Below are 26,226 nucleotides of genomic sequence, written 5' to 3' on the forward strand. Positions count from 1 at the left end.
GCTAGACCTGCAAAATGATAGGGATTTTTTTGTTACAGGTTATTGGTATTTATTCCTACAGTGTTCAGTTTTAGCTGGGTTTTTAGGCTTAAAGTATTAATTACTGTCCATGGACTAGGATAGAAACATATTATATGTGGAAAAATGACCTTTCAGCTTCTCTATTGAACAGCTTTCTGCTGGATTGTTGCCCAACATAACTTCAGAGAATGCTGAAGTCTGTTCCAGGCAATCCCAAAATCTGACGGTACAAAAGGGTCGCTGTAACGTTTGGAGACCAGTGGGAAGGACCTAATCCTGGGTCAGACCTCTCTGCCAGCATCATATATGTGGGAGGAAAAGAACTATGGGACAATGACTTTATGTTGCTGGAAAAAAACAAAGAAGTCTTAAAATGGGCTCATCTGGGGCCAGCCATGTCCTTTTTGAGAGCATCTGAAGCAGTTGACTTTAAAGGGCAGAAGTGGAATGTATGGCAGGAGAGAATGACTGGCTGAAGTGCTTATTTTGGATTATCAAACTCTCTTATTTTTGCAATTCTAGCTGAGGGCTCTCTGCTCTAGTCTTTGCATGGTCAGGGTTTAATATATTTTCCTCTTATAGGTATAAAACAAAGGACTTTTCCCACACTAGCATTCCTTGTTTTAGGGATCAGCCAGGCTCTTTATTTGATCCTTCCCTGGCAATGATATAGCCCAGGAAATGAACTGGGAATTGTATCATCTGAAGTTCATACATGTTTGTTAATATTTGTTATTTAGGGAGAATGCTTCTCTGTAATGAGTTGGCTAAGGTGAGAGACATGGAGCACTGCACGCAGAACCAACACGTCCTAAAGCTCCCAAAATGTGACCGTATATGAGATATTAAAGGCAAAATGGAAGTTCTGAACAAATGAAATCACTGTCAGAATAATAAAAGAGAAATGAGCTATGATCTAATCTGTTTTCTAGCAGTGTCACAGAGGAGCTATAATAAAAGCTATTTGCAAAGTTCAGAATCATTTCCCGTGCAAAGCCATTCACACACTATACGACTCTGGACAAATGGAGGGGGTCTTGGCTTTGCCAAAAAAAAATGGTGTGTGGGTAGTTTACTATTAGTTTTAACTTCATGCACCTAAATTTCCTGGTTGGCTGCAATTTACGCTCCCTCCTTCTTTGAGATGGCACATAAACTTGTGCACCTGGCTTTCTCCCTCTGTTTTTGGTGTCTCATCTTCACACCTTTCCAATTACCAAGCAAGTGTAAAAGGACAAACAGAAAAAGAAAAAAAGTCACATCACTGGATGCATATCTAACCTGGTTTTGCACCGTGCATCCTTTAAATGAGAGCAGAGCAAAAGATGTGTTGTGTCCTCGTTGGAAATGCTCGCTCTGCTCTTCTTGGAGAGATGCATGACGTGAAATCCCACTTACTGTCTGCCTCTATTTCTGTGGCATCCTCAGTGCAAGCAGTGTGTGAGGGAGAGACATACAAAAGGACACAAGAAAGGGTGAAGTGAGTATATAAATGCCTGTTTCCTCCCTGATCTTCACAATGAATATATGACAAGTGATGAAATAATGATGGAGGAGTACCTAAAGTCATGCACAAAGGTAATGAAGTCCCTGCTCTGTGTGCTCCTCCTTTTAAAGCACACAAATGCAAATTAAGGGTGTAAAAAATAGTGATAGTTTTGTTTGAAGTTTATTTATTTTAATTTTAAAGGGGTTTAGTTTGGGCAGCTGCGAATAGGATTGAACAAAAAGGAAGAGAACCAGGAGCAAAGCTGAACTGATGACAGTTTAGGCTGAGGGGAAAAAGTATGAAAGGGTGGAAAAGAAACATCCTCCACTGATTTCTGAAGTGGAAGAACAACAACCAAGCTTTATACAGATCTTTCTCATTTCAATTCAGTGCCTTTTATTATAAGTAGATGAAGGCACAGCAGAAGGAGGAATAGAAAGAGAAAACACTATTTCTGCAATGTGTCAGCCACCACTTCACATTTGTGGACATCTGCAGTAGAGATTTAAGAGCATTGTGGACCTCATGTTTATCTATAAATGTTCCCTGTTGATCAAAGGGACTGGTGACCCAGAGATCTCCTTCTCAAGTGGAAAGGAATGAACTAATTAACATCATTGGGAAGAGTCATGATGAAAGCAAGCTGTGAGACCTCCCTGACTCCCTGGAACCTGCCAGTGTGGCTGGGAGGGTCCCCTCAGAACCGTTTGGTGTATGCTTATAAGTTATCTCCTGTCCAGGATGGTGTCAGCTGAAAATAAGGTTTGATATGGCCATTCATTATGAAGACCTGGTAATGAGCATTAGTAAATCATTTCCTGAACTTCATGGGGCTGGGCACTGTCCTCTGTTAAAAGGATTTTTCAGACTACCTCTGTTACTTAGCAGAGAGATCTGCAAAAATCCACCAAGGATTCATGTGCACAACCATCATGCAAGTCTCAAAGTGCCAAAGTGAGCAGATCACTTATTTGTACCCAAACCTCTTGGATGTCTTCACACAAGTGTCTGTCTAATCCTCCCAATTCCCTTTGTACTCACCTTTCTTGTCTCACTTTATTCTTTACTTGTCAGTCTTTATCTTTCCCTCAAATATGTCTCATGCTCCAAAGGAAAAAGGAATTTTTTAAAAAATCACAGGGGGAAGGCCTTATTCAATATCAAAAATACATTATCTGACATATGAATAAGGCGAGGATTATTCTTTTTCATGTTTTACTGGACAGGGGGTTTACTATGCAAAGTGATAAAATAATTCTCCTGCTGCCTGCAAAAGCACCACCATGCAGTCAGCGTGAGTCACCAGCAAAAGCCACAGAAGTCAAATAAACATATGATGCATTGCCTCTATGTGGGAAAGCCTAATGTGTGGAGAAGACAAATATTGAGGTCGCTGGCTGGTGGAAGACGGTATTGCTGTATCAATAGAGATGACTGAGTAACTGGCTATGGTGAACTGAAAAGTGGAGTTAAGTCAGTCATTACACTTCACGGGGTAATTTTTGGTAATTTCTGATGTGCTGAAGATAAAAAAATAAAAGGACATCATAAAAATGGGAAATGTAATCCAATCCTGTCATCCACAATACTACAATGCTGGTATTATTTGACTATAGATTAAAAATAATAATGTCATATATATTTTTTATACTTATAAAATAATAGTTCTAGTTGACTCATGATACAGTCTAAGATCAGGCTGTTGGAGAAAATATGAAACTATCTATAAAACTAAACAGGTTTAGTGTGAAAAAGAAAGTTGGTGCTATCTGACTTTGATAATACTGAAATAGAAATTGTGAACAGATGTTAGGAAGAAATTCTTGACTCTGAAGGTGGTGAGGCCCTGGCACAGGGTGCCCAGAGAAGCTGTGGCTGCCCCATCCCTGGAAGTGTCCAAGGCAAGGCTGGACAGGCCTTGAAGCAACCTGGGCTAGTGGAAGATATCCCTGCCCATGCAGGGGGTTGAAATTAGAATGTCTGTAAGGTTCCTCCCAACTCAGACCATTCTGTGATTCTATGAAATCTACTCTACCTATACTTCCAAAGTCCAGTCCCAACAGTGTTCAAATACTATTCAATTGCTATTTGTATTTCTATTGACAAATTGTCATAGCAATATCTCATCTTTCTTTCTGATATAGCCTCTCATATCCACCTTCACACTACTATGTTGTTCTCTAATTAGTCTAATTATTGCACCACCAGCAGCAATAACAAAGAAGGCTTGAGTCAGGTAAGTTTGTCATGTTGTTTCTGCATGTGGTACAGCCAACCCTGCTGTTTCCATCACAAATACATCACCAGTGCAGTAAATATGTTTACAAAGGAAAGAGTGGTATGTAATGAACAGCATTTTATAAGCAAGCAGACATATTATTATTTATGACAAGGAGCACACATAGTTCACAGTGCACAAACTGATCAAGAAATAGGTTGTATACATATATTTTCTGTAACTTTTTGCCCATTCTCAGCAGTCACATGGCTCTAAGAGTAAGAAATTACCTTAAAGCCACAGGAGGACCCCCACATGTAAAGGAGCCTTTTGGGGACCTAAAGCTGCCACACTGATTCTTCTGAATTTATGCCTTGGAGTCAGCTCAGCTAGACCTCAGCTTTTCATCCATAAACTCACAAGATGGACATGCCACAATATTCTAAGTCTAATTAGCAGAAACATCCATTAGAGTGTTAATAAAAGCCATTAAAAAAAAAAAAAGAAAGTGACTACACAGCAATTTTTTCAATTGGGAACAGGACATTCCGGGAAATTAAAATTTGCACTGTATATTGTCTATAGCAAAACAATGAAAAAAAAATCAAAATCTGGTATGGTGAATGAATTAAAGAGTAAAAAAAGCCCAGCATCCCTCCCAAGGATATATAACCAACCTCCTGGAAAACACACTTTGATTGCATCTGGAGCAGAGGCAGGCGGGAGCACCAGGGGAACGCAGGGCAGCAGCTCGCACCGGACAGGCTCCACCACCTCCTAACACGCAATGTAGCTCTCAGCACAACTTCTGAGCTTCTGGACAAAGCATTTCTAAACTATTTCTTCTAGGGAACACCTCCTTTACCTCCTGATGTAGGAAAACTTTTTACATGCACATAGCTGAGGTGAAGGAGTCTGTGGTCACAAAGATGAAAAGAGCTGCCTCTCCCATGTCACAGTCCCTAAAATTACTCCTATGATATCTGGAAGTTTGAGATGACCTCACCCTTATCTGAATGGTTTTCAGGGTTTTTTAATGGAAAATTTGCAAGTGTTATTTATACACATACATAGACACATAAATATATGTTATAACAGCTGACGAGTATTAAAGAGTAGAAAGGGAAACTTCTTTCTCAACTAAATATGCAATATCTGACAAGGACAAAATAATACAAAAGGAAACTTATTTCTTCACTAAATATGCAATTTAATTTCTCATATGAATATATATATAAAAAAATACCACTCCTCCTTCCCCCACCAAGACCCAGAGGTTTAGCATTTTGGAAGAAAAATTCCCAAGTACCCCAAGCTGCTTTCTATGTTTAGTGGAGAAGGCTGAGTGCACCACTAAGTCTCTAACTCCACTTGAACTATTGCACTAAACATAGAGATGGCCCTTTCTTCTCTAAAACATTCTGGGCTACAAGCTGGATGTGTCAGCAGTATAGCAGATGGGGAAAATGTATACAAGTATATTAATTTTGTGGCCCAGATTTATGCAGAACACATATTTGCACAGATTTTGTATAGGATTTAACATCTTGTTTTAACCCTTACTAGATAGATATGAAGCTTGGAAAGAGCAAAGAAGTTTATAGAGTGGGAGAATGGGATGGAAAGGGCTGCTGCTGTCACTGCTTTCTTTGGAACCTCATTTAAATAATGTTTGTGCCTCAGTTTACTTGTTGTGAAATATTTATATTAATGCTAGCAATCTCACAATGACTTTCCAAAGCTTAATTAGCTGATAATTAATCAGGTTCTTAAAGCTTCCTGGGTGAAAGCAGAGCTGGATGAATCAAACGAAAGAAGAAATAATATTGTGATTTTCCAATCTTTTCCTGATAGATTTGCTGATGAATCAGCGTGCTCACAAATATACAGGTGAGCATTTTTATTCATGGGAACTCTCCCAAAACAAAGGGGGCTGTGCAAGGCAGAGTGGAGAAATATTTCTGAGAACATGCATACCAGATGTGTGTTCACGACCATTCTGAAAAAACCCTTTTCATTGTCTGCACAATGATTTGTCAACGAGTTATAACTGCTCATGAATTATTTGCCAAAGGAAAAAAAATAAATTCCCTGATGGCTCTATAGGCTGGTCTATACACACTTTTCAAACTGCTCCAATTATAGTTAGGAAGTGAATGCAGCCATGTCGGTGCTGAGCTTGGAGATGGACCTGTGTTTAGGAGTGACTCAGTATGACTCAGTGTGACTATGGTCTATGTAGAAACATTGAGGGTCACTTTTTTTTTTTCCTGAGGTTTACTGGGTAAATTCAGGGATGCTGAGAGGTGCTGTCTGTGCTGAGAGGCTGTGCAGTGGGGTTTTTACTCAAGAGAGCCTGGAGTAAGGGTAAGCCTCTGAAGGATTTTGTTTTACTCTCTTTGAATAGGCCAAACTTTTAAACGCTGTTTACTACATGGTCGGAGTTATAGCCCTTAATTTTTGTTTTGCGAGCAACTGTGATGGGACCCCCAGCCCTCAGTGAGGTGCTCAGAGACCCTGGACAATCCACTCGGAGACGTTCAGCAGCCCTCAGTGTGGGCACGTCCAGCAGCCTGGACTGACTCAAGGCTGCAAATACACACACAGGCACGAACAGCAGAGGAACCTCGGAGAAAATGCTCTCCCAGAGTGTGTTGGAGATGTAAATGCCTCTCTTTGGGCTTCCTCCCCATCCTCAGGCTGAGGTGGACTTGTCTGACACCTCAACATGCCCGTTGCTTTCCCAGCGCTCACTCATTGAGGTGTTAATGTATGAACTACTCAGTAAAGAGACTTTGAGTTGTAAGTATCACTTTAATGCTATTATAAAGTAAATACTTACAGCACTGAGCATTGTATGTAAATACTAAGTACTACAAAGCTTCCTGAAGTGCTCTGCAACCACCCTCAGGCACCTTCTGTGTTAAACTTGAGGTAACTTTCAGATTAGCACCAGTTTGATGTTTATTTCTTCAGTGAAAGGCGTCCCTGCCCATGGCAAAGGGCTTAAAGTAAGATGATCTTTAAGATCCTGTCCAAAACAACCCATTCTGTGATTCTATTGTTTCTGATAAACTTCATATTTAGTCATGTTGAGCACAGGTAACACTTACAGACATAAATAATTTTGTTAGACTTCTACCTGTTTTTGTGAAAATTTATCTATGTAATTATACACATTCTCACTCTATGTACCTTTTTAGTCAAATCAACACAGGGAGAGAAGGATAAAGACTGTAAATTTTCTTTTATATTTGATTCATCCCCAGAACATCGTGGAACTTAATGACTGATACACAGTGGAAGTGACAGACAGGAAACCCTGTTAACCCTCAGGTCCAGAAGATAAGCTAAAGCATTTTCAAAGAATTCATCGTGCCTGGCATCACAAAAGTGGCTCAGTTCATTAGGTGAATAATTGCCAGAGAATTTTTAATGCAACTTCCATGTAAGTAGTGCAAAAAAGGAGATCAGTCTAAGCCATACATTAAAATATTTCTGTAGTAAATTTGACAGGCTTAAGCAAAAAATAATAATAAAAGAATCATATTGACTGAAAACCTGCATTTCTCTAGTACCTTATTCAATAACTCAGGAGAACATACAGTGTGCTATCTGCAGGATAGCTTTTTTTTTTTCCCTCCAGATGTCTCTTTTTCCTCCCAGAAGTTGCAGAGCATTGGACAAGCAGTAACAGATGATGAACACATGCATAACTACAAATGGGCAAGCTGATTGTTTTCAGAATTGGTATAAACATTTGCTCTTGGATTGAGATTTAGCCCATAGCAAATCTTTACATTCTCGTTATAAACCTCTGACAAAAAGAGCTTCTAATGAAAATGCTGACAGTGTGAAAACGTGGTTATGGTCAGGAAAACAAATGGATAAAAAGTGGCATTTTGTAGTTCCATATGTATACTTCATCAGGGAAGTCTTTGCTAAGTTTACATTTCAAAGCTAAAGCTTGATGATAACTGCCTCTCTTACCCTTTCTATTTAGGCCCCCCAAACCTACTACCATTACTGCTATCTCCTGCACTAAAATTGGAAAAATAAAACTACCAGAGGCTGGGATATGAACTTCTCTGACAGCTCAGTGAGAGAACCAACAGCTGGATTTTTAGCATCTCTTTTATTTTTGATTATATAGATAACAGTAGAACCCAGCAGCCCCAATCAAGACTTGGACTCACTGTGCTAGGGTGTTACAGACTGGAAAAAAGGGGGAAAAAGACATGAGGAAGAGAACTGCACTGTGTATGTCTGCATGGGGGTTATGGCAGGAGGCATAGGAAGAGGAGGAGGAGGAAGGGCTCAGCAGATCAGGAGAGGTGAGACAGGCCCTCTGGGAAAACTTTCCTAAAGCCCACTGATATTTCTTGGAAGGTATACAAAGAAGTCCCTGCCCCTCTCCTGCCTGAAAGTGGGGTGTCTGAAGGGCTGTGGAGTTTCTTCCAAACTTAGACTAGATGTTCCTTTTGGGAAGGGTGATAGCAATGCCCATATGGTAAACGAGGATTACAGAGCTGGGGAGTGTTTCAGCCCCACATTATGAAAAAGAAAATCAAAAGAAAAAGGTGACTTAGAGCATCTAAGACATACATGGGGCTGGTGGTTATACTACAGGGCAAGGGAGGGCCTGTTTGCTTTTGCTTCTGAGGTGACATGTTTTAAGTGGCTAAAACAGCTCCAGACATACCGTGCCCACATCCTCGCTGGCCATTCCATGGTCCATGGGGCAGAAAGTGAGGAGAGGCAGATGCATGTAAATTCTATTCTTATTCATTAAAGCACAATCAAAGTGTAGATCAGTAGGTGACAATAGCACCGAAATGTGGGTTTGCAAGCACAGAGCATGAGTGGTTTTTTGACAAACCACTGAATTAGGCTGTTTGACAAAGCACTCATGTCTTTCTTCAACAGCACCAGGGCTTACTAGGCTTGCTTTAAACTACTAACTATAGAATAAAAGAAAAATAAAAGAAAACATAAGATAGAAAAACCCCCAACATTAAAATCCCTAAACCAAGTTCTTAGAACTAGGGATGTCAAACATGAGGCTGATAGCCAGAAGGAGATGGGGCACAGCAACAGTGTGCAGAGCTGAAAAATCTGTCATTATGTTCGCAGTGGCATCCTTGATTGTGATGGGGAGGGAAGCAGCATCACCTCTCCTTGACTGATGGGTCCTGTCCAGTTTTGCAGTCCATTTGTATGAGAAAGACACTGAAAATAAGCAAGATACTCAGACAAGCTAAAACCCTAAAATTACCTGAAAAAACTCAATGTCAATTACTGTGATAGAAGCAACCATGTATGTGGTGGGACACAAAGGAGCTCAGTTAAATCCTAACCGAGGATGTTAGAGGAATGGCAAGGAGCTACTAATACCTGAAGGAATCAAACACGAAGGATAAGAGCCAGTAAGAGTTCTAGTAGTGACTTCAGGGTGACACAAATCGTACTGTGAGGAGACAATGTTCAGCACAGGGAAGAGGTTATTGGAAGTGATGCTTTTCATAGAATCCTGCCATGGCTCGGGTTGGAAGGCACCTTAAAGATCACCTCATTTCAACCTCCTGCCATGGGTGTAAAATAATTTTGCATAAAGCAACTTAAAATGTAGCTGAATTTCAGGAAGAACTGACAGCAGGATTGCCTGTGGAACTACAAATCCTCTCACTGCCACAGACAGTAAACAAACATGCTGCTCAGAAAGACTTTGCTGGCTTGTGGGATAATGAACATGGAATTATATCATTGCAACAATATACACCCGCTGAATTTGACTCCACTTGACGTGATGAGAGCTCTTAAGTTGCTACGTTGAAAACAATTTAATTGAACCTTGCTAATTAGAATATAACAAGTAGTTAAAAATTATGCAATGCTTTAAAAATATTTTAATTAATTTGAAATTCTGATGGCAAATTAGTAAATGCATGCCACTGACTTCCCGTGCTCTACTCAATGCATCACAGAAAAAAAAAAAGATATATTTTGTCAATAGGGACACTGAGAAAACATACACAAGTAGAAAATAATAATGTAGAGTAAAGAATAATTAATTAATTCAAGCTTCAAGATAAGATCACTGTGTCCTGCTGACCCGATATGTTAATCAGTTGATTGATTAATTGCTACAATCATAATAATTATAGGGTATAAATCTAAATACATTTAATGATAGTTTACCCTTAGAATAAAAACATCTTTTATGTCTGCTTATCTTCATCATTTCTTGAAGCCTAGTCATATTTTTTGTTTCCCATAAATAAAACTGAAGCATTTTTAGATGTTGTCTTTCTGATGAGGTAGGTTTAGACTTCATTCATCTCATCAGCAATATTTTTTTGTGTGGCCTCCACCTCCTGTCTAATGAAAAATATGTTCCGAGATGAGAAACAATTGATTACGTGCAGTAACCAATACAACTTAATCAAAAGCTCATCCTTAATTGAAAGACAAGGAGACATACCAATGAGGCCATTCTGTAATTATAGACTGTCTTTAAACAGAGGAGTTTCATATATTGAATGATTCTTCTGCTGCATAAACTCAGTCTGAGGTGAAAGAGTGAAGCAAATACACAGGACAGGAAAATATAAAAAAAATAATCAAAGAAAAACAAGAATTCTGCTGATTTCTGATTTATAGATAATAGAGATGACCTTGACATCTACATCACCTTTGAATTTGTGCTTTTTCATTAAACTTAATCATCCTTTATGACTGCACTAAAGGAACAGTATGGTCCTTGTACCTCAACTGGCACAGCTGAAATCCAGTTTTTGACTAAAGAGTACATATGAAAAATAAAAAAAGGCTACTCAGTTAAATCTGAATGCAGTATTAGACTAGTTCTTAAGCTACTAAGGCCTCACTCAGTCAGTAATGAGATGTTTCAGTAGGAGTGACAGGTAGAAGTTGTAGTAGTTTGTACTCTGCATATTCCGTGGATAAAACCTCCCATTTCTATCGTTGCCAACTTAGTTAACAGGTTTTACATATTTGGTCCTGACTTCTACTTAGATTATAACTCCTTTGTGTTTCTCTTGAAGTGAAAAGTGGTCTGGAGTGAGAATTTTATTTCCTCCCACTCAATCTGAGAAAACACAGCAAAACACCTTGATGAATTAAGAATCAAATTTCCCTCTCTTTTTAAGATTAAAAAAAAAAAATCTTAAATTCCCTTGCATTCTTGACATTGCAAAACACCAGGAAATCTTAAATATGTGCATGACGTAAATTTTTAAAAAGAAAAGGATGAGTTTCTGTTAAAATACAGTCTTCAACACCAGATTTCCTGACCATTGCAGTTCTAGAAATTTTGGATTCTTCCTTTATAGAGTTGCTATCCATATACTGCTTTGCAACTCTCATTTTGCAGTGATATTTGTTAAATAAATAATGCTAGGTTAGGAATGATAGAATAAATATTTTAAGGAGCCACTAAAGCATTTAAAAGAAAAGCCCTAAGCAGGCAAATTCCAAGAGAATGAACTTTTACAGTCTTCAAAGGGTTACCTGACCTTCTACTTTTGCAGCTTGCTTGTCTCAAAGTTACAGCAAAGGAGGAGATATCAGTGAAACTGTACTATAAAAATAAATTACTATCATGAATATTAAGCAACAACGATATAATAAACATGACTGCTTACATGGTTCTGATTTATTGATACTGATTTGCTAGTAAATTATCACACAAAGTACTCATTTTAGTTGTTCAGGAACATGTGCAAAATAAAACTTGGTGGACACTTCCCAAAGACCTTGACATCTGTCCCTGAATTCATACTGGGGTAACCTTGATGCCTTTTTTTCTGGTATGGGATACAGTGGTGTATTTACTTTTCCTTTGCACAGATTTGTTTATTTTTAATTTTTGTCTGCCTGGCTTCCTTAAGCTCTCTTTTTTTTTTAGCCATGCACAATTTTTAAAAACTACTACCATGGAGGTTCAGCTCTGACACAGTGGAACAAATCCAGCTGCAAAATCTCCTAAAGGCTGTTCATGCTTGTTCTGTTAAATAGTACTCACTTTGAGTCAAGAGGTTTCATTACTATATTTATGAACCTCTTGGCACCAGGAGTTGGGATTTCCCAGTGCTAGGCATTAATGCATTTTGCATCACTCTTTAGTATTGGGAACTCTGGATCACTGGAGTTGAGGGGTTAAACTCAGTAAAAAAAAAAAAAAAAAACAAAACCAGATCTTTATTTCCAGATGGAAATCTTTAGTGCATGTGTGAATGCTCAATGTGTGTGTGTGGATAGTCTGAGCAACTATCAGATAGCATGGGTAGAAAGAAGGCTGCCACAGCCACCAACCACCAGAACCTGCAGGTTTTAAGGGATCTCAACATTAACATGCCTGTATTCTGCATCAGATATTTGTTATCCAAATGGATGGAAAGTATCCTATCTGAAAATAGGATTATTCTTCTTTAAATTTAAAGCCTGCTTTGTGCTTATGGGGCTTATATCACTTCATGACATGGTGTGTTATGTCAAACCTAAGATTATTTTTGGAGATTTCTGAGAAAAATCTACTTCATTTTGCCTGTCATCAGCCTAAAGCATGTGCCAAAAGACCCCTTTTTTTTGAGGCAGTGATTCACAAATACCATCTGAACTAAAGGACAGCTACTGCTTCAAAGCAAAAACACAGATCTTGGATCAAATTCTACGAACATCTCCTAAAGTGGGTACTCTCATCATGGTTTAATAGTTTTCTCTGGGGAGGATTTATATGCCCACAGTGGGATTTTTTTTAAGTGTTTATACACTTAAGCTTACAAACAGGAGTTTGGCCTCATCAGGTGCCCTGATCTGTCATGTAAAGTAAACCAAGCACCAACCTGAGTGGCAGAGAGTGTAGGTTAGTTCTGGCTGCATGTGAACATGCAGATGCAAATCAAACAGGAGCCAAGGAACAGGCTGTTCTAGAAGTGGCACTTGATAGTCCCGAGCTGGAGCTGCAGAAGCATATATAAACCTGCCTGCCAGGCAAGCCTTCCTGCTTCTCCCAGCTTGGTTTCTTTTGAAAAGGAAATTAAAAAGAAAAAGGAAAAAGGAAGGGAAAGGCAAGGGAAAGGCAAGGGAAAAGGAATAAAGGAGAAGAAAAAGGAAAAATGGAAAAGAAAAAAAATAAAGGAAAAGTAAAAATAAAGGGGAAGTAAAAGGAAAAATGGAAAAGGAGAAATAAAGGAAAAGAAAAAGGAAAGAAAAATAAGGAGAAAAAGAAAGAAGAAAAAAAGAAAATGAAGAAAGAGAAAAGGAAAAAAGAAAAGGGACAAATAATAGGGAAAATGGAAAGGGAGAAGGACAAGGACAAGGAAAGATAGAAAAGAAAAATTAAAAGAAAGGAGAAAGGAGAAAAAAATAGAAAAGGGAAGGAAAGATAAAAAATAACAAGAGGAAGAAAATGGAAACAAAAAAAAAAGAGAAGGAAAAAGAGAAGGAGAAAAAGAAGTTGCAGCTTGTGCCCTCACTTTATTTGCCGCCTTGTGAGTAAGCACCACATGTGTGAACAAGGGCAATTTCCTCCCTGTCCCTCTTTACTTTCACTGTCACCTGTAGGAGTGTGGGGAGAAGATATTAACTTGGGTTTTAGTCCTGGGCACCTCACTCTTTCCCTGTATGTGCAGCTCTTTCCCTTTACACGACAGGGTAGCAGTGCCAGCTTGGAAAATATTTCCCTCGCTCACCAGGGGTCTCCTCAGAGTGAGCTACAAACACCAGGGGGTTTCACATGAGCTTACAAAGATATCCAGTTCTCAGTCACATTTTGGGACTCTACAACCTTTGTGAGTCCTACATTTCTGGTTGCTTCAGATCAGCTTTCTATGAGTGATTAACACACAGCTTGATTTTTGGACTATCTAAGCTCACCTTGGTGAAAATTTTGTGTGCCTGGATTGCAATTTGTTTTTTTTTTTAAGTCCCAGTGCAACACAATCACTCAAAACTGTTTAGCAGTGAATGAGTCAGACTATGAGCTGTTGGTAAATTAGATGGTGCTCCTGACCTCAGTGAGATTATCTGTGTGATGTACTACCATCCCAGGCAATTAAAGCAATAGTACTGGGGCCAAAATGTAACAATAGTCACACTGGTTAACAAGCTGACAAATTTTATGTGGAAAGGAGTCAAGCTTGATTCTCCAGGAAGCAAGAAAAATTGCATTTTATTTTAAAATTGTGGACAACTCAATGTCAATACCTGCCCTATAGGCAGAAGGCAGCAGACTGCAGAAATACTTTGCATCCAAAGAAGCGTCCTTAAAAGTTTTGTTCGGGGAGTTTCTTGTGTAGTGACTTTCTTTGTTCAATGAGTTGTTTGCCTCAGGGCCATACACTCCCTGACACCCATTTAAGAGGAGGATGTGCAGCACTACTCAGTGTTTCCATTCCCACACTATTTCTTACTTTACTTGACTTCCCTTTTAGCTGTTATCTGGTGCAGCTGGTGGAATACAGCTGCTAAGGATGCTTTTCTGCAGCCACATTACCCGGTTTTCCAGCACTACTTTTTCACAATTTGTGTCCCTCAAGAGACATTATAAATCCTATTAACTTTGAACTCTGCCCCAGCGTTGGTAAGAACACAAGCCTACTCTCACATTGAGACATCAATACTTTCCCCAAGTACTTCAGTTTGCAATTGCACTTTCCATGGAAAACACAGATCCACTAAAACAGGGATGTTGAGCAGCCAGACCTGTGTCAAGTGATGCCCTTCAGGGAAAGGAAGCTTAGACTTGCAAGCTGGAAAATCTGGACCTGATCTGAACCCATGTCTGAATTTTTCTCTGAAATTCTGTGAAATTCAGTGAGCATTCTGTAGATAATGCCATTGTTATCATTTTAGTTGTATTGCTGTATTTCTTTATGCCCTTTAGAAACACAGCATTTGCCTTGTCCTATCCATATTTCTGCTATTATGGTAAACTGTGAAGATGTTTTTTGATCACTTATGACTTGATTCTGTGCCTGCATACTTTGCAGAATTTTTAGAACTTTTAAATTCTTCTTTCTATCTCCATACAAAACCATAGCTAAAACATTTCCAGGAAAAAAAAAAGGTGGCTATAATCCCTTTCTGACTGATTACTCCTCTCAGGTGATAAAAGTATAGGAAATAACAGGGCCTTTATTACTTAATTTTTCATCTCTCAGATTCTCATCCAAAAGTTTTTCCTAGTCCTATGTGTGAAGGTGAAGGCTACACACTTGAATCATTTAGGATGCAACTCCAGAAAGTTGTACCTACTCTGAATACTACAGCTGTAGAAGTGCAGTACACTCCAAATAGTGTACTAGGTCTTCAAATATCCATGTGCTGTGGACCAGAGAACAACTCAGTTGTTACTTTTTTACACCAAGATATTATCATGCTAATTTTTGCTGGCTCAGATCCAATGTGTCACCACACAGAGAGGTGTGGTGCTACTCTTGTTTGGGAAGGTAGCAACTGTTAGATAGTAGGAAGGTGTATGGAGAGAGGAAGACAGCCCAGCACCATGGGTGATACTTTCAGCATCCCCTTCTCTTGTTCTTGAAGGTTCTCCTTTTCCCTCCCTTCCTGGTCTTTGCTTTCCGCTTTCCCCCCACTCATTTCTTCCATTTTTGCACCTCTGAAATTGTGTAACTGGGGCATTATAGGCTGCCTCTCCTCCTGTTATTACTTTCCCCAAGTGGAAGCTTCACTCAAAAGCCTGGTGAAACATTTTTCCCTTCGAACCCAGAGTGCCAATTCTCACTCTGTCAAGAGCTCCAGATAACCCTCATGAGAAGTTCCTCTCCCTCTGCCTCCTGCAAACACTCCAGGTTACAGAGATCTTGTCACAGTCACTAAAGAGCTCCTTCTCTATCTTTCCCCCAAGTCTTTTCTGCCCAGTGTTGTTGTTCAGATTTCTCAGTTTCTCTTTCACCATTCTCTCCTGCTTGATTTTCTCCATGAGTTTCACTTATGCTAACCCAGATATGAACCCTCAAGTTGGCTTGTTTCTTCCTTCTGCCCTTTCTTTCAAAGAATCTCAGGATTATTTAGTTTGGAAAAGACCTCTAAGATCAAGTCCAGCCTTCAGCCCAGCACTGCCAAGCCCACCACTAAAGCATATCCCCAAGTGCCACATCTGCACATCTTTTAAATCTCTCCAGGGATGGGGACTCCACCACTTCTCTGGGCAGCCCGTTCCAATACTTTTTCCTTTTAAAAAAATTTACTTAACCACAGATGAAATCTAAATTACACATGTCCAAAAAGTAAGTAAAAAAGAGGAAACTGAAACTTAAGTCTTTCTCCGTTTACAAGTGTTTGATTCCATCCTCTGAAAACCAGCAATCAGGGTAAAGCTACAGAGAGTTACAGGAGCCTCAGTGATTAATCTGTCATCAGCTACAAATATAAACTACTGTTTTGCAAACTGAAGTGAGTCAGATGACATTTCCTCCAAGCATCCAATGACTTCTCCAGCTTCCCATAAACATTAATGCTCTGAGCACCTGCATCCCATGGCACGTAAGAGCCCAGAAACAAACAAACAATACTTTTAACCTTGTTAGTGTTTGTGCAAACAAGGACAAGTCACAGTTTTGACATAATCTTGCCTTGTAAGTGCTATTTGCAAGCCCTGTCTTCAAAGCACGATGCTGACCCTTCCATGTACATCAAAGTTCTTGAAAAGGTTCTCCCTGTGTAGATTACTGCAGATTTGTATCCAATAATTTATTGTGGGAGCATTAAACCATTCATATCACAAACACCTGTGCAAGCCAGTTGGCCTAGTCAATTCTTGTTTAACATTTAATTATGAATATAATTAGCATGAGTTAAGAGACAGGCCAGGCATCCGCAATAAAATTTCTGCTATGCTAAATAATTATAACTATAATAACAAAAAAGACTAAGCTGAGGGAGAATATGTCCCTCCTACACAAATTTTTGCATGACAGCAAAATCCAAGTACAGATTCTTTTAAAACTTTTTCATTTCCTTTGATGATAATTGGAAAGCCTCCACCATATTTATAAGAGCAAATTAAACAGTTTTCCTGTTCCTTTAATATTAAGGCAATGTTCATCACTGGTGTAACCTTTTCAGTGAGGTTCCTCAGGGTTCCCTCTTTTCCTCAAAATGTAAATTTTGTCCATTAAATAAAATTGAAATATTTGTCCATTTGATGGTGTCACTGGAACACTGTGTTAGGTAAAGTTCACAAAGGATAAAATCTAATTAAAATGTTATTTCAGTGCACATGTAAGGGTTTTGTGAAGTACTCTTTTTCAGTCCAACAGACTAGTGTGCTGTCACAAGAAAAGCATTAGTAAATATCACAACAAAAATTGTTTTAAAGGCATAAGCTCATGTTTATAAATATAAAAACTAAAAGCAATCTAGAACCAGTCTCCCTATGGACAGGTGTTACCTGAGCATCCTTCACAGAGAAAAAGCCCTTCAGAGGAGCTAAACCTTCAGGTGTAGATTTTGTTTTCAGTTCCTTTCCAACAACTTAATTAAAACTTTCCAAGCAAAAATAACAGGAATAAATGTCTTACCTACTAATTCCTTTTTAGTGCTTTTTATTTCTCAACATTAGTTAATTTCTTTAGATGGGCTACTTTCCACCTCAAAATAAAAAAAAATCTATTCAAAGACATGACCTCCAACTTTATTTTGTCCCCTAAAACAGTTGCTTCCAGACCTGAAATGATCTATTTAAAAATGCTGTTGAGCAGAAACAGTTTGCAACTGTGAAGAAAAGGTCATTGAAAAAGAACTAAGAGGTTACCAGGACATATTGTTCTTTTACACCTCCTGAGAACAAAAAGCCTGGAATGAACCTCTTTAGTTACCAGTTTGCTGCTATTGCAAATACAACAGCCTCTATTTACATCTTCAGTGGAGAGATTCTTTCTTACTAGTTCAAATTTGAGTGGAGTTTGTACTAGAATATGGTAGTTATGATGGTTGGGAATGTTATACTTAAATATATTTACATATTTTTATTTTTTATTTGCTTATTGGTTTCACTCAGGATGTTCATATACACTTTTAATCAGTATATCCTTAACACCCATATTGAAAACCTTCTCTTCCAGAGTTTCTGTCTCCTGTATCATTTTGGTACCTCTTCTAAAATGTGAGAGTTTTTTCTTTCTCTTCTAATATCAGTCAATGCTTCTTGAATCAGAATTTCACACAACTTTCTGGATAAGATTTCAAAAATGGGTTTAATACTACTAAGATTCCACTGAAAATACCAGATATCACTTTATGAATGAGCTGTTCTTATTATTTAGTGTTATTGTGACTGGAAGAGTATATCACACATATATATTTATATGTACAGGGATGGATATGCCTAAGATTATGCTACCCATAAAATCATTAATTTTTTAAAAAATCTTTTAAACAGTTGCACCTCAACTTTTGCCTATTTATTGTTTCTACACACTTGGGGTTTCTTTTTTGTTTTGTTTGGTTCAGGGTTTTTTTGTTCACATTAGTTTATTGTTCTCTACTGTCTTCTGATATTTATTCAGACCAAAAAAGTATCAATTATGCAAAATATATTGTAGTGACCTTGGATTTGTTTATAAATCACCATGTTCACATGAAATTGAGGCTTTCTGATGCCATGCCAAGCCCCAAAACTTCCTTGAACAAGTACATGGAGGAGAGGAAAACAATTTCAATAGGAGACTTGCCAACTGTGAATCTGAAGGCAGTTTGATTAGGACTCGAAGCCCACAGATTGAGATTATGACAGAAATTTGCATAATGCCAGAGACTGATAAGATTTGGTTTCTCAGGAACCTATTACGTGATGATGTTAAGAGACTGTCATGGATTTCTTACAGTGCAATATGCTGACTTGTCTTTCCAAGACGAGTTGGCCTTGAGCCTTGTTCTTTGTAAGCCTCGAGTGAGGTTTCTTTAGATGCCTTTTGAAAATCTCTTTAGACATCTTTTGTAACTTTCCACCAAGATGATACAAGGATGTTATGACTGTCAGAATAAATGAATGTATTTACTTCCTTTCTGTTTCCCAGCTACTATTTTCATAACACTGCATAGTAGTTCAGAACAGGTCTTTGCTGCACAATGTTTTCAAAAAGTGTAGGTCTGTTCTTTGGTCATAATTATGTATCCATGACTTGATTTGTTTATTGTCTCCTGACACAGTTTTTTTTTGGGGTTTTTTTCCCTGATTTTGGTGCAGACACCTTCTGTTCAAACTCCTCAAAAGTTACATTATTCAGTGCAAAATTTGCTTTGGTCTGCTGAAGACTGAAGCATGATTATTGCCCAGATAGATTTGAGTTTCTGCAACATGTTCTCTCGAGCCACACAGGCAGAGGGTTCTTGGGGCACCTTTCTGTAGCAGGACAAGAGCCAAAGCTCGGAAAAAAACATTTTATTGATGGCAGCCATACTGGAGATAAAGACAACTGACCAACATGGGGAGGACTAGCTTTTGTGGGTTGAAAAAAAGTCTGTCATTCCCATGGACGAAGAATTTATTGCTTTGCTATGTTACCATCATAGAATTTGTCAGACAAGACCAGTAAAGACTAGTGCCACAGACCAGTGAAACTGTAATCAATTTTTTATCTGACAAATTTCCTAACTAAAAAAGTTACAAAATTCTATCATGTGTAAGATGCTAAATAACCATCTTCAGTTTCCATACAGTAGGGTAACACATAACATTGTAGGATTGATAGGAATGACATTGAGAATTCTGCTCAGCATGCACCAGGAGACCTTAATTGATATATCGAAAGGATATGTGTGAAATAATTTGAAAAAAGTGTTAATGGTCTATCAGAGAAATCAAAGAAAAAAAATCCTGATCTTGAAAAAATAAAAATTAAATGAGTATCTAATGTGGACCTTAGGTGGTGCCTAGGCACTTAAATTCTGAAAAACCTTATTCAGTTGCCATCTATCCCTGAAGGTGCATGAGCTAATTAGATGTTGTGATTGTGCCCTTCGAAGAACTTTAGGTGCCTATGGCTCTACTTCCCATGCAGAGAAATTCTTCCTTTCCTTTACAAGCTGCAAAGCCTGAGATCTACACATGGGGGATTACTTTGCCTAAGTGTCTGGGGAGATTGATCCTGGGGGAATTGCCAGGACTGAAGGCACATATGCTAACTAGATCTGGTGCCCTACAGATCACAGAATCATAGAATGGTTTGGGTTGGAAGGGACCTTAAAGATCATCCAGTTCCAACCCTCTGGCACCAGGTGCCAAGGGCACCTTCCACTACACCAGATTGTTCTAAGCCCCATCCAACCTGACCCTGAACACTTGGAAGGATGGGACAGCCACAGCCTCTGTGGCAAGCAGTGCCAGGGCCTCAGCACCCTCATAGTCATGAATTTTTCCCTAAAATCTAATCTAAAGCTACTCTCTTTCAGATTGCAACCATTCCCCCCTGTTGTGTTTAGTCCATGTCCTTGTAAATAGTCTCTCTGCATCTTTCTGGTAGGCTCCCTTCAGTTGTGTGTCCTTTCTCCAGACACCTGATGGAGGATGTGGATCCTGTGTTTTCTGTTCCTCACACAGAGACCTGAGACATATCAGATTGTGGATTCCACCTGAAAGCCTGCAAGTCAGATTTTCAACTCTACTGTTTTCATTAATCTCATTCCTCTGTTCATCTGCCTCAAGTGGGGAATCCACAGCAGTAACAGATACATTCATTGAGAAAACTGCAGGAGAATCATAATTCAGGCAGAAGGATTTCTATTTAGAGTACATATATAAATATATATATATAAATACGCACACATCTGCCTCTGTGTGTACATTTTAGACAATAAATCTCCTATTTATCTACAGTACTTACATGACACATTTTAAATTCATATTAGAGATAAGGAACTGAAATGAAGGCATAATCACTAGACCTCATTGAAAAAAGTCTTTCCAACATAGTAATCTTTCCAACCTGTTGCTGAGAAAATCAAAGACCTGAACTGAAGCCTTCCAAACCAGAGACAGATGTTTCAGCTTTGGGAACTGGGTGGAATTTTCCTTTGTGGAATATCAGTAGTGTTTTTTTGTAACTGCAGTTGGACACATGCACTGTCTATAGAGATGCACAGTCTATAGCTTTCTCCAGCTGAAAAGATCTGGAAGGACTAGTGGATATTTAAATATTTCCTGTTCTGCTGATATCAGACATCATTGCACAAAAGACTAGTAGACAAATTTCTTTTCTTTTCTTTTTTTTTTTCTTTCCCATGCCTTTTGCCTCAGGCTTTTCAAGAAAAATATTTCAATTAAAATAAAGGTTTATAATCAACTAAGACTACCTGCTAATATTTTTTACCAGATTTCAGGGGTATTTGTTTATCATTTCAGTGGATAAAGTCCTGGAATAAGTTTGTGTGGCCATGCTGGTTGAATTCTGTAAATAAGGTGATTAAGTGTCTCAGTTATTGGCACTTCTACCACCTGACTCACATGAAGCACAATTTTACTTGCAGACAATCTGTTGAACCACGTCTGTTGATCTTCCAGAAAATCAATAGAACTATTTGCGGTACTGAGTAATTTAAGTGTGGCTGAACCTGACTTCATAGCAGCATTTGGGCACACTTTAGAAGTGCATATTTCATCCAAAATACCACAAAATGACTTGCAAGTAACACTAGACAAAGTCCTTGAAAAAAAAACCCCAAACTACTTTCCAAATCCTAAGAAACAAAATTATATTAGGTCAGAGGTCTTTTGGCCTTCCATTTATCATTTATAAGTTGTCTGATATAAGCTGTGTGGACAGTAATTATCCAGCTTCAGCCTGGCAAGCAGAATTTTGAGATTCTATAATGCCCTGAATTATCTTCCAACATTCTGGTCATATCTAAAATGTTGTAATAGTATGGCCATATCTAAAGTTATTTATAGGGGAAATTGAAGGTGGAGAGCAAGTGCTTTGCCTAATACACAGTGCTGTAAAATTTTGTTCCCAAAAGAGATACTAATTAAAATGGCAGCATCCAGGAAAATTAATACTAAGCTTGCTGTGGATTTTTTCTGCATAAGCTTTAAAATAACATCAGCATAAAGAGTCCATGGCACCTCTTAGCTATTCATTCCTCTTTAAACACCTAACTGAATTACTAAATACCCAAGAAATGTTCCTGGCAACTTGTTACTTCCTACTACAAGAAGGTTTTTAGACTACTTAATCTGAACAAGTGAAAGGCTCTGACTAAGGGGTCTTCAGTGCTGGACCAAGGATATAATCACCATGGCAGTGTGGGAATCAGGTTGGTTATTTCTGGCATTCCTTCTGACTGTAATGCACATCTATGCCCTGCATGCTATTAATTTTATTTTTTGGAAAACAGATACTATAGACCCTTTTTCTCAACAACTTGAAGGGAAATTTTCTAGCAGCCCAGTACTCACCAGGCAAATTAATTAGCACAAGTAGCCAAAGAATCATCTGCAATGGAGATGATGTTGAAGAAAACAGTTTTTTTACTTTGCCTCAGGACTGTTAGCATATAGAAGAGCTCCAAAAACACTGAAGACACCTAATTCTTGTTTATAGACATTTTTTAAGTGAAGTTGGTAAGAATACAGATTTGTAGATACTATGGTAGTAAAGGCCAAATAAAGAGAAGATTGATTGGAAGTCGTAGATTACTTTAGACATTTGGATTAGGTAGAAATCACCCTGATGTGCAGTAAAGCAAGCAACAAGAATTAGGAGTTTGAAATAGTGTGAAGCACATCCTAGAGTGGTAGCATTTCTTCCTAGGAATAAACTGTCTTAAAATCCCTCTATAAATGACTGTTCATTAGCCTATCAATGTGTATAATGGCTCTCAAAATCATAATAAGAATTAATAATAGTTCAAATAGCAGAAAGGGACATTAATTTCTCACTCATGAATATTAACGCTTTAGTAGACAGACTCTTCCTGACATGCTTTCAAACTCTTAATTTGCAAGTCTATAACCGGTTACCTGGTACTTTTACTATCAAAAACCTCCTCATCAGGCCAACAGAAGATTTCAAATCACCCTGACTAGGACACAGTAGAAAGGATGAGGGCAGAGGACAGCACCAGGAGGGAGATCATGATATCCTGATAACATTCTTCAGAATACAATAGTGCTTGCTCAGCCAAAGCACATACCAATGGGCAATAAAAGTAGGGAAAAGGGGAAGAATGACTATATTTAGCCCCAGAAGATCAGTATGACGGTGGATTATGAGGGAGAGAAGGTATCTCAGAGGACAGGTGTTAAACACTTGACTGTAGAGTTAGATGAGCAAGAAGAGATGTGGATGACATGTCAGCAGTGCTCCATGAGTTGGCTACATGCACTAAAGACACCACATCTTCTTTCCAAGAGTGCAGAGCAGGATGGAGAACCACCTGATGGGCATGTTCAGGTGCTGGTGCTTCAATGAGCATCTCATGCCAATGCATCACAGAAGCTGAAGCTGAACAGTAAGAAATTCCTTATTGTTTTTTTTTTCCCTCTTAGAACTGCAGACACTGTGCAGCAGGAACATAAAACTGAGAGCTGATGTCCCCCACCTGACTTCCTTTGAAAGGAGAATAAAGTGAGCTGCCAGGAATAAACTTTCAGGGAATGCATTCCTTTGCATCGCGCATTTAACTGCACTGCACCTCCAAATAGCCGAGCAGGGAAGGATCTTGTGAGATGTATTTAACCTCATTATATCTGATGCTGGGTCTTGAAAAGCTTTAGTTGAACTAAAGACTCTTATGAATATAAAATCAAAGTGAGCTATACATTAAGGGTTTGGTATTCCCTGACAGCTGCGCATGTGCACACCCAGCTCTCATTAAGAGCAATGGCAAATAAGTGTGCCCATCACTCAGAAATCAGACCTCTGAGTACTTTGCTGGGTTTGTTTTTTAACTAGACAGTTTTCTCTATTGGATCTTTAATTAATCTCCTACTAGGCTTTTTCTCTTTAAGCTATCCCTCTCCCCCATCCCTTTCCAAGAGGAGGAAACCCCTAAATCATTTTGGGTTTTTTTTTTCAAGTTTTTCCAAGCCAATACAGTTTTACAAAATGCACCTGCATATATTAAATACAGACAGCATTTGCAGCACAGAAACCACAGAGACGTGGAACAGAATAAATACATGGGACTTTGAACATACTTTTGTTGCCTGCCAACTTTAAACAAAAAAAATAATAATCAAGCAAAGGTAGATATGAAAATGAGAACGAGTGTTTTTCCATTCTTTTCGTGATCACTGCAAGGCAAGAGTCTGCAATCTTGTGGAACAAAACACATGCATTTCATTCTGATTAACATAAAGACAGCCCGTTCTAACATGATTCACAATTATTAGTCTCTCTCTTGTGTTTGGGGATATATGGATTATCAGCCTAGCATATTCTGAATACATACACATTTTAATTTCTTTCCTAAACTCTTTTAGGCACTACAGTTAAATCACATAGACAAAATTTATAGATCAATAATTTGATTTTTTTTCTTCTCTCCAGTTAAATACCTAAATGCTGTAGGAGATAAAAGGCAATCAAAAACAATAAAAAGGCAGGATCATGGATAATGGAAGGTAAGTCAGATTTGAGATGCCTCTGTTCATCTATTTTTAAGTTTATTATTATTTTTATATAACAGGCTATTTCACTAGCTCCTGCTGTATCTGATGTACTTACTTATCGCCTCCACAAACTGTTCAAAGAAGCAGTATGGGAACAGCGGCTCAGGCAGCTCTCTGAAAAACATCTTGAGTGCTCCGGTGACAACGTGGATGTCCTCCCACTGGCTGTCGTCCAAATTCAGCTTCTCTTCTGGGAAAACACGAGGAGAAATGGAACAACTGGTTTTAATGAAACAATTACAAGACACTAATTATTATGTTAATGTTTGCCTACTATCATCAGCAACCGTTAACAGCCTTCTGCACCTAGAGGTTTGGTGCTGTGCATGTTTTTTTTTTCTTTTTTTTTCTTTTTTTTTTTTTTTGTAGGAAGAGAACATTTTCAATGGAATACCATCTGTAGGAATGCAGCTAACAAAAAAACAAGAGACACAAAGAGACAGTACCATTGACACAGTATGTCAGATACATTTATTCCCATAATGCATCAGTATGAAAATTAGCATCACAGCTCAACATGATTCAAAGCTATTTGGTTTTGAGGCCGAGGGGCTAAGAGTTGCCAACGATGGACGGCTCAAGGGACCGGCCTAAAGGCCTTGCTGAGCCAACAGGAGACATATGCTAAACATGGCAATAGAAAATGACTTATTGCTTTACATGTGTTAGCCTTGCTATGTACAAGGGAATAATGGGTAACGCTTTTCTCCTTTTTCTCTTGGCTTTCTTTTTTTTTTTTTTTTTTTTTTTTAGCCTGAATGTAATGTCAGCAAGGAATAGAGGACTGTGAGAGAAAGGATATTAATTCCTTCTTACTGCTTCAAAAATATTTTGTTTGGTTTTCATCTCTGGGAGGAAGATTTGCCCAGCAACAATATTAGACAGACCCCTGTTGGCCTACCTAGGCTATGCAAAGCTGTCAAAAATGATAACACACTAAAGACAAACCACAAGTGCCTCCAAAACTCTTTTGCAAATAAAAAAAAATGTTTTCTTTTGAAGCTTGACTGAGCTAAGGAATTTAAATATAAAAGAAACTAAATGGTAAAATACAGTTACTAATAAAAATAAAAGAAGATTGGGTGATTATTCTATTTTTCTTTAGGTTTGTTTTTTTTCATCTTTCTTTTTAATTCTATGATTGTGATAGTGTTAGAACAAAATAAACAATGAGATCATAATCCCTATAAAACTCGGGGAAAGTGCAAACCCTTATTAGTCCAAATTAAAATGACACACAATTTCTCCAAATTTCATTACTCCAAAAATGGAGTTTGCTTTTATTCCCCCCCATGTGCTATGATTTTCTCTCTTAGAAATTTTCAGTCTGAATGCAAATCAGGGGCCAACCATGCAAACTACTGAACAAATTTAATTTGAAGCAACATAATCCTGAAATGTTTTACTAAATGTGACTGAAATTTCATGTTTAGCAGTTCAGCTGGCTTCAGGAGCAGCCTCTTTATTGAACTGTTGCTAAACAAAATGGTAAAATTACAGGAGACACATAGGCACCCACAACTCCGGATCCTGGTACTTTAATGCAATGGTTTTCTCACTGCAGAGTTTACTTTTGGGCAGAAAACATTATTCAAAATGGAGTCATCTTTCAACTTCTATTTAATAAGTGATATTAAATGCTTTCAATATTTTTGGATTCGGGATATGTATACAAATAAAGGAATGGGCCCAATTCCTTAACTCGGAGAAACGTGAGACAAAGCTGGAACAAAGGCAGACTTGTGCATTTCATTTAGATGTCTTGCTTGCTTCTTTGGTTTCAAGCCCCTTTTTTTTTCCCTTTCTTTTTTTCCCATTCAATTACCTCAATCATAAAAGTAA

At 38.3% G+C, this 26,226-nt stretch overlaps 1 protein-coding gene across 1 annotated transcript in view; it reads right to left on the reverse strand.

Annotated features, from left to right (window-relative positions):
- Window positions 1–26,226, reverse strand: part of ARHGAP15 (Rho GTPase activating protein 15) — a 329,404-nt gene that overhangs the window by 37,860 nt on the left and 265,318 nt on the right. Inside the window, exon 12 of the mRNA XM_071562294.1 lies at window positions 24,440–24,574. Coding sequence (XP_071418395.1) covers window positions 24,440–24,574 — 135 coding nt within the window. The remainder of the gene's footprint in view (window positions 1–24,439; window positions 24,575–26,226) is intronic.

Source organism: Pithys albifrons, chromosome 8 (assembly GCF_047495875.1).
Source record: "Pithys albifrons albifrons isolate INPA30051 chromosome 8, PitAlb_v1, whole genome shotgun sequence".
Taxonomy (NCBI): domain Eukaryota; kingdom Metazoa; phylum Chordata; class Aves; order Passeriformes; family Thamnophilidae; genus Pithys; species Pithys albifrons.